General features: G+C 35.1%; 1 protein-coding gene across 2 annotated transcripts in view; it reads left to right on the plus strand.

Moving 5' to 3' along the window:
* The first annotated feature begins 944 nt into the window (after window positions 1-944).
* Window positions 945-14,266, plus strand: part of LOC150088580 (uncharacterized) — a 124,792-nt gene continuing 111,470 nt past the window's right edge. For both annotated transcript variants that reach the window (XM_090369582.1, XM_090369583.1), the window contains exon 1: window positions 945-3,100. In XM_090369582.1, coding sequence (XP_090225708.1) covers window positions 1,153-3,100 — 1,948 coding nt within the window. In that variant the 5' untranslated portion in view covers window positions 945-1,152. The remainder of the gene's footprint in view (window positions 3,101-14,266) is intronic.

Consider the following 14,266-nt stretch of genomic DNA (forward strand, 5'->3'; position numbering starts at 1 on the left):
ACATATATAAAATGCATAAATCTGTAGAAGTATTATTTTATGAATATATTCATTAAAAAGTAAACTGCAATATTTAATTTTTATCATACAGTACAGTTATATGATTTTTCATATTAAGCTTTTAGAATAGCCAAATGCTTCAAGTAGCTAAACTTAGGTAGAGTTGGAATCCAAGTTTTAAACTTTTTTTGTTTTTGTTTTTTTTAATAAGAAAACAAAATTGCAAATTTCGAAAGTCAAAATTTTCTCAAAATAGTTCAAGGGGCCTTCAGTAATTCTCCAAGCGAACATAGTTGTTTATTCCACACAGGTGCGAACTTGGGACTCACCTGTGTGACACGTTCCTGCAGAATTCGTAATCCAATTCGATTGAAGTCGAACTGCACAAATATTTTCGTTCACAAACGAAAATCATTTTAATATTCTCTTATAATAATAAACTTTTTTATTGCTACTAAGTACGGTACAAGATTCTCAAACAAAATGGGGTGTTTAAGGAAACAATGCTGTTCTGAATTACGCTGACACATTTGGAAGATTTCAATACATTCCAAAGCTTAAGGGAATTTGTGTGTGCAACTCCCAGTAGGCAATTTATTTACAGATTCACCACTTCAAAATCGCTATGAGCCCAGTTAACTAGCACAAGGTTCACAATACAATAATACTAGGACAGCTTCGTTTAGGTTCGAATAAATGATCCGTTGCGACAAGGGGCCCAACTTGCTACTTCTCGTTCTTCCCCCGTCTGCCTGCCAACTCCCGTGTATGTGTGTGTGTTCAAAACTGGGTTAGTCGACATCAGCGAGGCTACCGGTTGGCTGCTGTAGTCCCTGCACACACTCACACGCGCCAACGTAGGTAGCCGAAGGGGAGGAATGCGGTGCAGAGACTACATACGTGAACTAAGTCTCGCGCTCCTCAGCGTCATTCGGTCAGTTCACCTGCTGTCGAGCAGACGTTCCTCGCCTTTAAGTGGTCGATGAGAGAGAGCACGTGCATTTGCGCGCGGGACGCTGAACTTTGGCTTCTTTTCGAAGCGCGTGCTTTGAAAACAGCATCGTTGAATTCACTGTATTTATCTGTGCATTAGTTGTGATTTTTTTTTTTTTTTTTGGACGTGGCGTCCTGTGTGACGCTGGATATCGGATCATGAGGGAATTGTGCGTGAAAACTTTCCTATTATTAATCTGTTGGGGGTTAGTGTTTGGAGAGGAGACTCATTTAGTGACCACGACAGAATACAATGTACTCAAAACAGACAGTCTGACAACGGACTCTGCCATTATTTCAAATGGCGAAACCTCGACGGAGACAGTGACGGAGAGTTCATCGGTTGGTGCATCAAGTACGAATCACTGGACAACACCGACTCAACCCGAGACCGACAACGACGTTCAGCAGAGGATATCTGATGAACTGGAGGAGAGAGAGACCTGGAAATTGAACTTGAAAGAAGGGATAACAGAAAATGTCCCTACAACTGACTTACCCGAAACGGAAACTTCGTCTCTTTCGGGGGCCACAGATATATCTGATCTTCCGTCACTACAGAACAATGAAACAGAAAAGGCAATTCAACAAGAAGCAATATCCCACGACGATGTCTCAGGGTTAGCTAGTGATAAGTCTGAGAGCGCGAAAGAAACCACAACATCTGGAGACAAAGCAGAAACTTTATCAACCACAGAAGGAAATGTTATGACCACCACCCTCAGTAATACTCTCACAAGTGTGCAAGAGACAACAACAACAACAACAACAGTATCTGGGGACAACGGCGCAACTTCATCATCTATGTCTGCAGAAAAGGACGATGTTACGATAAGCACTTCCTTTCTTACACTTAGCGATGCGACCGAGAGTGAAAAAGAAGCAACACTAACGCCGGAGGAAAATGTCGAAACATCACTAACGTCTGAAGAAAATGTGGGAACATCACCAACATCTCAGGAAAATATGGCAACATCACCAGCATCTAAGGAAAATGTCGAAACATTACCAACGTCTGGGGAAAATGCTGAAACATCACCAACTTTTCCTACTGAAGGAAGTGTTATGAAAACCAACGAAGAGGCCACCACCACTGCTGTTGAAACTAATGAAGTGACTAACGATGCTGGTGAAAATGATCTGGGAGGTAGTGATGTCGAAGACAAGTATATCAAGGGGACCAACACAGATAGCAACCCAGAAGACTCAAACGTGCGGACCACTCCAGTGGTACTGATAGAAAAGGTCGAAATGTCGAAGGAAAGAGAAGTAGCTGAAGGACATGAAAAAAATTCTGACACCCATGACCTGGCAGACTTAGTAACAGTAATGAGCACTACAGTGGCTCGAGAAGAACCAGACAAATCTACTAAACCAGCAAATGAAGATGAAGCAATAGAACTTCCTAAAGGAGTTACAGAAGATGCAGAAATTGGCGAAAAAATCTCCACGACCGAATCCTCATCTGGTGGCGAAGATATAGATAGCAACATCGTATCCACTACCATAACCACCACCATCGCATCCATCACCATGACCACCACTATCGCATCCACTGAAACATCTCCTGCAGACATCACAACCGCTCACCATGAGCTGTCGACGGACTCAAACACCGATGTTCCGGAGCCTCCTGCAAATCCAGACACAAAAACAACAGAAACAATGACCTCTGACAAGACTGGCGATCATATCACCACTAACACAGTCCCGGAAGTGAGTACGGAAGACTTCGACACCCCGCCACATCTGATTACGGAAACGACAGAGGATACGACCATTGTGACCGAACCCCCCGCTGAACACGAGGAAACTGCCGTAAATTCCAACAGCTCGGAAGAGACTGCAACGACTGCGCTGCCAACCCCTGAATCGTCCCGCAAATCTAAGCAACTCGATCTTCACATCAATGACCGATGCATCTGTAATGAACAACCCTCCGAGACATTCAATCCCACTGTTTGCATGAACCAAAGGACAATGCCTCGTCCTGACTGTCCCTGTCGTATAACCTGTGCTCGTCAGGTAAATGAGAAATGCTCCTTGACACAGCCCTGTGACTCGGAATTTGGACTCCGCTGTGACCTCGAAAGTGGAAACTGCCAAGGTAATAATCCTCTATGTTATTATTACTTTTTTGTCATTATTTGCTCATTAATAAGTGAGTGCTTGAGTATTAATGTTAAATGAATCGACAAAGCAAATGTTGAATAGAACTCTTCATTGTCTAAGTACAGCTAAAATGCCTTGTCATTTTTCCCTGTAAAATACACTTGCCCGTTAGACATAAAGTAGACACGTCATGTCGAACAAAAAAATTCTCTAAAGCGAAAATAAGAAGCTATGCAAGCATTCTTCCTTCTCTCAACACGCATCTAACATATAGTATATTATATTTTCGATTTTGCATAATATGACAAACGATAAAACTACTTACTGAACTAAAAATTTCTTTCTTAGGGTTTTTCATTTGCCTCTTAAACAGTGCCTAAAGTGAAAATCGAGATCTCGGTGTGTGTGTGTGTGTGTGTGTGTGTGTGTGTGTGTGTGTGTGTGTGTGTGTGTGTGTGTGTGTGAAATTGTTCTCAAATTGTGACCTCTAGGACTGATCCCACAAATCCTTCTATATACTTCGAAGAAATATAATTTGTATCTCAAAGGATTGTTGATACGAAACATACTTCCCCATACTTGGCTTCTTTTTTGAATACTTTGAGACTGTACAAGAAGCTATACAAGCATCCCTTTCTTTGTGCAATGCTGGCGGATTAGCAATCGGGTAACATTAAAATCCCAAGTTTCATATGCGAATAGAGCAAAAAAAAGTATTGAGCAAGGAAGCAGTGACCATGCAGAGACAACCTTTTACCGATTCAAAAAATTTTAAAAGAAAAAGTCTGATAGGCTCATAGCAACTTCTATTACTTCGCTTCACATCTAGTTAATTTTAAATGAGCAGTTTAAGGAACAATAATCACAGTTAAAAAAGACCACAGTAGTTTCAAAATTATTCAAGGCTTATTAAAGAACAAGAAAGATTCCAGTTATGACAGTCTCATTAAGATGCAAGGTGAACCTGAAGAGTCATTTCTCGCACTTCTACACAGACTTTTCCCCAGAAAATCGCGGTTCCGTAGTGAGAAACAGGGTGAGTGACTTAATTAAGATATAAAGGAGATGGAAAGATGATGCTAGGACAGAAGGGGTAAGTTATTTCAGAATGATATAATTAAATGGCAGATTATTGCTGATCTTTAAAAAGGGGGTTGTCTGTACCTTTTTATTTTATAATATTTTAAAAAATCAGTTAAATAATATATAGTTTTCTATATCGCAAAAGATTCAGTGGATTACGCAACGTTGGAAATCTCTCGATATTCATGTCAACTGCACGTTATTTTGAGGTAATCATTTCCATGTTTTTTTTTGAAAGTTCGACTGTACGGAATATGAATCTTCGATTCTGTCCGAAGATTCTTTTAAAAGACACTCTCATATGAAGACATAGTTGGTTCGCAGCTGAATATAAAGACAAAATTTGCTGGTAATCGCCATGGTGATTTGCCTTATCACAATGTCAATTACGTGCGTCTTTGTAAGCGGTTAGGTTTACTTTCACTTGATTTGGACAGACGGAAACATGGCCTATAGTTCATGTATAACGACGTTCATTCAAACGTCAACTCGCCATCCCTTTTATGAGTGGCATTTCCACGTTCCGCTATTCTTTGCTCGTCCTTATGTGACTTTTAGTATTCCAGATCAGAATTGCAGATCGCAAGACCAACTATTTATATCACGCCCCCATAATTTGCACTCCCACATTATTTCGTAATTTTTATGGTGATATTTTCTCTCCTTTCTCTATTTTCATCAAGATATTCTTTTAAAAAAATTCAAGACAAGTCTTATTCCTAATTTTATGTGAATATGCAGTAATACGAATTTGTTAAGCATTTAATAGTTTCAAAGTTTTCGTTACATTCTTACCATTCTTTGGATTATTTTCTATTTATTATCATTAATTAATTTATATTTTTTGTATTAGCCCATTTTATAATTTTTAATGAAATAATTTTTGTATTAGCCCACTTAATAATATGTTTATATTATTCTATTATATTTTATTATATTAATATTTTTATATTAGCCCATTTAATTTATGGTTTTTGCATTAGCCCATTTTATAATTTTTTTAATGCAGTGCTCTAACATGTTGGATAAGTATTTTGGTATATATTTTGGGCTATGGGTAAATTTACCAAGAGAGATAAATTTTCCGAGAATAAATTGCCAAAAACATTTTGAACAATTCATTTAAATATCAACGTTATTAATTAATTACCTAATTAATAACGTTTTATTAATTTATAAAAGTATATTTAATAAAGCAATATGGGTATAAATTGACTTCAAGATTTAAAATCCTCTTCTACTTATTTTCCTATCTTAGGTTAGAATACATCATCTTGGATGATCTATCCTAACTCAACAGGCAAGGCATTAAGCTCTTAATAGGGCCACCCTAGCCAGATAGGTCAAAGAATAGGGGTAAGACGAAGTATAGGCCACCATCGAAGAGAAGGGCTAGCAACTCACCCTTCAGATGTAAATTTACCAAGAGAGATAAATTTTCCGAGAATAAATTGCCAAAAACATTTTGAACAATTCATTTAAATATCAACGTTATTAATTAATTACCTAATTAATAACGTTTTATTAATTTATAAAAGTATATTTAATAAAGCAATATGGGTATAAATTGACTTCAAGATTTAAAATCCTCTTCTACTTATTTTCCTATCTTAGGTTAGAATACATCATCTTGGATGATCTATCCTAACTCAACAGGCAAGGCATTAAGCTCTTAATAGGGCCACCCTAGCCAGATAGGTCAAAGAATAGGGGTAAGACGAAGTATAGGCCACCATCGAAAATTTCTTTGAGAATTTTAATTTTACAGATGTAAAATTAAAATTCTCAAAGAAACTTTAAAGGACGGAAGATTTAAAATATATAAATTATTTCTTGGTAAACTAATACTGTATTGGTAAACTAATATAGCTCATCATATAGTGTTGTATACAGTTTAATATGCTTTGTAATATACGTGTTTTTTTTTTTTTCTTGAAGTGTTTGAAAAATAATCACAGACAAAAATACTGAATTAGAAATTCTTCTATTACTTATTTAAAGATTCAGTAAATACACGGACATTTTTTTGTATAATATTATAAGAGAAAAAATAAATCGACTCTATCACTTCATGGTTTTGTATCAGAATTAATCCTTACTTCGAACTCAAATACACGTACTATAAAGCGAACATTTAATATAGTGAATGGTAATTTCTAGGGTGACTAATTACCAAAACCAGACCAGAGCTTTGCAGTAATAGGAAGCATTCTCTGTTCATTTCTGCAAAAGTCCTGATGCCTCACTTCCTTTATCCTAAAGTGGAGTACGTCACTGTTCAATTTTTGACAGGGCGATGACAATGCAAAGAATTTTTATCGCAGCCGCCCTACAGTTAAGTTCTAACCGAACAAGGAACAGATCTCCGTTAGATCTACCGTAAAATACCCCATCCCTTCAGCTTATGAAATATGGAGTCTTCCAAGCGAAATAAAGTTTTACACGCATCCTTGATTTTGCCCTAAAGCGCAAACGGAGGCTCACTGTCTCCGATGCAAGCAAGCTGGTGGCCCTTTCTCATGTCTACCTACTCCAGGGAGATATACTAATAATTCTCAGCACGTCCCTAGAAAGATAAGGGTTGTGTGAGGCTTCATGATGCTCCCTGTCGGTTTATGTGTGGCTTCTTCCGGCTTTTTAGGAGTCGGGCCGATGGGTAGCCTCAAAGTGCTTACAATTCTCTAAAGTAAGCAAAAGAACACATGCAACAGAAAATTAATAGAAATGATAGATGGGCGATATATCATTCCTTTAAATACACCCAGATATTAAAAGCGTTTCACAAGTTCATCGTCTTTGATCATAAAAATAAAACAATTCTTGGAACATCATGAACGTTGCGCGCCCACTCACACATTTCATTTGAAAGGCAACGAACCATGGTCCATAGTAAAATAAAGGTACCATAAGATATGGCTACATTGCAAGCAAGCTGGATTAAAACCAGCCTAAAATGTCTACAATTTTTTTTTTTTTTTTTTATCATTTTACAGTATAATGTTTGTAAAAACTTTCAATAGATTCCTGTGTGTGGTGTCTAGTAAATATGAAAATATTTCCTATAGTAGTTATAACAGTGATGAACACTAAAGATGGCCTTGTGGCTGTATGACTGTGAACTTTGAATCCAGCACGTTACACCTGCATGCCTGAACAATCACGTATGGAGAAAACCATTTTAAACACAAATCCGACACTTAGGATTTTATGAGGAATGTAATTAGTTTTCGTTAATAATATTTTACAGAGACTAACCAAATAAAATTAGGTGGTAATTTAAGCTAATAACAAATTAGGTAGTACACATCACATAATACAGTATTTCAGTTGCGTCTGGTTTACTGTTATATTTATTTATTTCAATTTAATTATTTTATGTATAAAATAATTAAATTCAATTTAATTATGATTTTAATTATAAAATTCGGTTGTTTAAAATTAATAATTTTAATCGCTTTCATGTAATTACTTTTGTGTTACATTGCGTTATTAAATAGATATGTATAAAATTTGTTCGATTTTAATTAAATATGAAATTGCTGGACAGATTTTTCTAAAAGAGATAAAATTTCGCTAAAACCTGTTCCCTGGAAGTCGAGTTGTCACATGCGGATGGACACTGAATGCTTATACATTTTTTTGAGAATGCTTTCTAAAAATGACATTTGAAATCACGAGGAAAAGATATAAGCCTGAGCGAATCGCAAAAAAAAAAAAAATAAATAAATAATAATAATAAATAAATAAATAAAATACTGAAGTCTTAGCGGAAACTCTTCAATAAAGATGAATTTTCTAACTGAAAGAAATTAAAATGAATCGCTGAATTTTAATGTCGTTCTACGCGTCCCTTTCTAAATTTAGCAATATTTTATGGCTCAACTTGCTTGGAAAAAAAAAAAAAAAAAAAAAAAAAAACAGAACTATTAATACGAATGAATAATTAGTGATGCATCAATATGGTTTATGCATATTTAAAAATATGCAACACTATACCGATGCATCCCTAATTATAACATTTTGGCCTCATCAGTGGCGCAAGCGTTTCTTTCAACATGCTTATATTCCATACTATCACAAAAGTTGAAGAAATACCAGTAAAAAAAAAAAAAAAAAAACACCTAAGATAACTATGTAAATCCTTCCTAAGCTTGTGTCAGAGTCTGCTTCGAATTTGGAGTGCAGATTTCTGATAATTTAACTTCGATGAATTTTAGAATTAAAAGTATCACGAATCAGTGACGATTCTGGCTGCAGAAAACAAAACAGCAAAAAAAAAAATAAATAATAATGATAAATAATAAAAATAATAAATAAATAAAAACCCAAAACGTTACTAGATTCCAGTGTCCTACTCAGTCCTGATGTTGTTCCTCAGAAATAAAATTTTTTATTCTCCGGCTCGTTATTAAAAATTTAATCATTAAGGGGAATCAGGAAGGATACTAGGATAAAGAAAGCTAGTTTTTTGTATTTAAAATTACATTTTAATAGCTATTATTTTCTTAAAATTTATCAGCTACCAAATTGGCCAGCGGACTGGAATTCGTGCATTTAATAGGTCATAAACCTCACCGCATCCCCACTTTCATTGCTACAAAGGGTGGTCCCAATTATTAAACGTGTTTGGAAAATTCTTACAGGGCAGTGTACTCCCAACTTTATACTGACTTCTTAACCGTATTCCATACCATCCCCAGATAGCAATGCTCGCTCAGCACCTTTGCTCTTCTTGTAGTAAATGAACTGATAGAAACAATTAGGAGGAAGTTTTTGTCTTGGCGAAACACGAGTTATTTTCTTGAGGGAGTACTTCCGGAATGGGAGCTAAGGTTCAGTCATCTTTTCTGCATTACACACCTGCCTAATGCAGTCGAACACAAAGAGTAATAACAGGCCTTTTGTGCACGCTATGTACTATTCATCTATAGAACACTGCAGGATACACTTATTATTCTCACTGGCCTGACAGAAATAAACAAAATACACTGTAGGACATGTTCACAGACCAAGTGATCACCTTTCGGTGCAAAAAAAAAAACAACACTTCAGGGTGGTAGTCGGATAGGCTCTTCTTGAAGCAGTTTTGTGTATGAAGAGGATGCTTACCTCCTGGGCTATTTCATACTGTTGGGGTGGGGCTGCTCTCCGTGTTGACCTGATTTGTGTACCGACGCGAGGTCGACGGGCAACTCGTGCTGAGTCAGCAACATCCAGAAGGAGGGAGTGAAGTGGGGGAGGGAAAGTTATGGGGGAGCACAACAACTTGCTTGACAACACCGGAAAACGCCCAACCGAAATGTGCTGTGTCGGGGAAAGTTTTGGGAGCGGCTCACTGAGCTACCTGGGTGTTTTCGTCGTGTTGCCCTGCACGTGCACGTGTTTGCCAAGGGAGAAGACCGTCTGAGCAAGAGGGCAAAGAACGTTCTATAACCGCGTTTCTATATTTCATGCCATTGTCAGCAAGCTGTTCATCCCTTTTCGAAAGCGAAGGTGTCAAATACGACCTGCGGTGAGGTGACGCCAGTTACAGCGAGTCAATATGATACCGGCTGGAATTAGACAGTCACGAAATAATTTCCACCCTCATTTTCCCATGAGGCATTTAACTTTTAAACCGCCTATAAATAATAATTGGGTATTTTGTAGATGGCAGTATTCCAAAAACATATCTTAAAAGATATGGGAATAACTTAAAGAAACATTTCAGATAAATGAATACAAGCTGAACGCAACATTGAGGATGCAGAAAGTAATTTCAAGGAGAATTTAACATTGGTTTTATGGGAACTGTTTTTGTTGGTACCTATAAAAGCAAGCCTGAAGCGTAAAATCGACGCTTTAATTTTACGATTTAACGATTAATCGACGATTTAACCTGAAGCGTCAGTATACTTCACAAAATAAATGGATTGTATTTTTGCAGTGTGAATTCTGAAGGTCATGAGTTATGAGATCTGGCGGTGACAAATGACAATACAGCAAGTAATGCAACAAGTATCGCTCCTTTCCATTAATATGCGATTATATATCTCTTGTCTTAATAATGTAATTTATTGCATGAAAAAATCGATAAATTTGTTATTTGGTCCACTTCACTGAACACTTGTACTTGCTACACAATTCAGATTGTTTTAGATGAGTCATCAAATTAATCGGCCGCTCTGTCCGACATACTTTGAAAATTACTCAGTAAACAGTTAAATTATTTTGTACAAATTTATTCTACTTTTCTTTCCCAAGAGAAATCAAGAAAATTCGTGTAATAATTCAGTGAAATCTCGAAGGTAAGACAATCTAAATTAATTTAAAAGCGTGAAATTCTTTTGTATTCTGAAAGAAACGGAATTCATTACTGTAAAAAAAAACATCATTTTTTTTTTAATTTGAAGTATAAGAAGCTTTTGAGCAAAAAATTAGAATTCCATGATACTGTTGGCCAAAGAGGGTAATAGTATCACTGAATTCCAGTTATTCATGTTGGATGCCCTCACAGAAAATTACCAACATAACAAAATACCGGCACCTCGGTAGCCAGGTGGGAAGGAGCAGCAGTGCGTAGCACACGCTTCTTGATTAGACTGGGGTTCGAGCCCGTCAACACCAAATACGGAGGATGCGGAAAGGTCAGGGAATGACCACCGCATACCCAGGAGCAATATGGCCTTAGTTGATAATGCTCCTAAAAACCAAATAACAAACATAACAAAATACCAACTTGTAGAACTGAAGTTTTGAATCTAAAGAACAGATAATTATGTGAAATAACAAAGCTTCTGTCTGTTTTGGCTTTTGTTATAAGAAGGGTCGATTTTACGTGTACTGTACATATATATTTTGAAGTTGAAGTGTACCTGGTCCTGTTCATTCTCTTCCATACACATTACCAGGTATCACCAGGTAACAAAAGCTATAATGGCAACCAAGTTTCTCAATATCATCAGAAATGTATCATTCACATTGCTACAACATAACAGAATTTATTTTTTAATTATTTTTATTTGTATATTACGTATACTTTTTATGTATGTATTAAGCAAATAAATTATTTAAAATAACTTACAATATATCAATTTATTTCAATTTTTATGTTAATTGCTTATTAAATCTCGACATTTCTAAAATTAGAGGAAATTTTTAACGTTGATCGAGAGTTTTTAACACGTGTTAAATACTGCCACCAGCGCCAACAATATTTCTGATGGCCGTACGCTGCTAAGCAATGACCGCAGAAACAGCTCTAAAGGATGATGGGCTTCTCTCTCGTGAATAAAGTAAAAAAAAAAAAAAAAATGTTTTTAAGAAGCGCAATGAGGCTATTCGTTTATCACCAGTTGCTCGAGTTGATGCAATATTAAAAAAAAAAAAAAAAAGTCTAGAATTTTAAGAAATGAGAAGATAATGTTAAACCGCCTGAATGATTTTTAAATGAATTTATTATGTTAGGAGGTTATAAGGTGAGGAAACTCTCCATAATACACCTACGTTAACCTGTGTGGTTCCATTTCTGGTAACAATGGTTTAAACAGCCTACTTCAGGTCTGATGATTGGATTCAACACAGAAACCAGAAACGTTGTCATGGTTAAAGTGTTGACGTTAAGAGTGTATTGTGGCGAGCTCACCAACGTTGTAACCTCTTAATACAATAAATTTACTTTAAAATCGTTCACGTGGTATTAGAGTATATCTTCATTTTTAATAATTCATTAATTTTCTTCTTTTATGGGGATTCCATTTCTTCAGAGATGAAAATGACTAAAAATAGCTGAAAGGGCAAGAAGTGTTATGAAGAGAACAAAAAAAAAAATTAGTTTTTTTTCAGAAGGAATTTTTATTTAGTGCATTACCAGGGAAGTTCACTGAACCTTTGTCTCAGCAGCGTATTTTTTAATTTCCTTGGGCTTATAAATAAAAGATTTTCATAAAATCTTTTGCGCAACATTTAACTTTGTTTACAGTTAAAAACACCGGCATTCTCCTTAACAACCATGATAACGTTATACTTTGAGATCAGCAGAAATACAGACACCTGTATGAATATGCCCCATGGCAGTTCAAAACAAACGTAAAGAGCAAATGTTTGTGATTATTATTTTGATAGACTTGACACAACGTCAGGTCTGTTAGCTTTGTTTTGTACAGAGCAAATGTTTGCGCATCATTTCCATAATTTTTTTTCGAACATCACTTATTAGAAGCTCTTTAAGCAAAGCACAGAACTGACATTTTTAAAAATACAATTATCAAAGTTTCAACGATATCTACTTCTAAAAATTATATATATATATATATTTTTTTTTTTTTTATTATTATTTCTTTTATGTATATGAGCATCCTGAATGGTCTGCCTTTCCACCAGATTTCCCGACTGAAAGATTAGTTTTGAGCTGCATTCTTAGGCAGGGAAATTTGTTCAAATACTTGCTGACCCTAGTGTTCTATTAAAACTGTGGTTCCAAAATAGGACTACTGACCCTCTTACTTTTGGTCGGATTGTTTGACAAAGAAAGAAATATCCTCCCTTTTTACAATTTTTATGTGTTAAAATTAAATCTGCAATCATTGTCAATTCACTGCAGAATGGAGACCTCCAACAATTCATGTGAAGGGAATGGACCATAATCTGCCAAGCTAACACATTTTAGATAATTACAGCTTAGTAGATTGCAGGCGGCCTCATTTGTTGAAAATTTTCTTAAGAAATTCCAGCATTCAATAGAATTACATGATAACAAATACAGTATGTTGGTTTATTTTAGGAGGTCTAAAGTTGTTTTCCAAGTAGGGATTGGCAGATCGACCGTATTTAGCAGTCAGGGGCTTGAACCTTGGTCTACTCAAGGAGCGAGAGTGCTATTGCACTACTGCTCCTGACCAATATTGACTACGGTAGGATATATCTCTGAACGAACCTACTAAAAAATATACCTTAATATAAAAATATATTTTTGATTAATTTTATTATTATTTTTTTTTACTAATTTCGCCACGCCACATCCATATTGCTAGTTTGCCTGCGTATCTAGATAATTTATTTACTTATAAATAGTACGTAAAACGTAATTGGTCATTGCGGGGCTATACAATATCTATATGTAAATATAATCACAAATTAAAATATTATATATTTTTAAAATTTATAACAAATCAGACATTAACTGATGTTAAAGTTAGAATCCTTGTATTATTGTATTTTTTTTTTTTTTTTTTTTTAGTACGTTGTATGTTTGTATTATTAAAAAAATAGTAAGAAATATATCACTTTCATTAGCTGGATAAGTTAATGTTTATAAGAAGTTTACTCATTGATTTTTTCTAAAAGTTATGTAAAAATATGACATAAAATATTATACTGTATCTATTTTATACAATAAGATATTGTATAAAATCGCGGCATTGGATTCAAAATATAAAGCCTTGTCAATCTGCTATAAACGAAATTAGATGGTCGTACAAAATTGTGAAAAATATGCCAGAGAGATAGATACTCAACGAATTATTACACGTATGTAGAATATATATACACGTAAGCTATGCCTATTAATAATTAATGTGATAAATTGATATTAAATAATTAAATTAATTTTTCTATAAAATTATAATTATGTAATGCATAAAGAATAATTAATACGAATACATATTTAAATGATAATTTAAATAAAAAGTATAGAATGTTAAACAATTCTAGTAACAATGTAATGTTAATTAATATTTATATTTAATTAATATACAGACAAATTATTAATTCGGCAATGAATAGAATTTCAACTCAGTTACCCAATAACGATGTCTGAAACAGTAACATAATTACTACAGTGCATATTTGTTCAACGGGGTCAAGTTTCTGTTACCCTTCACTGTGTTCTCTTTTCATTTCTATTTGTCTTTGGCCCTCTATAGACACAATAAACAAATCCTTAAGGTCATGACACAGTGTCCTAGTTATTACATTCCCAAAGTACTGTCATTATTTTGAGAGACGTGATACAACAGTCTTAATACGAACTTTGTTTTGCACATGCTTTGCGATTTCTAAGGCTTAACTATGTTCACATGAAGTTTCATTAACAAGGCTA

This window comes from Mastigoproctus giganteus, chromosome 3, assembly GCF_048544385.1.
Source record: "Mastigoproctus giganteus isolate SK-2022 chromosome 3, ASM4854438v1, whole genome shotgun sequence".
Lineage (NCBI taxonomy): Eukaryota > Metazoa > Arthropoda > Arachnida > Uropygi > Thelyphonidae > Mastigoproctus > Mastigoproctus giganteus.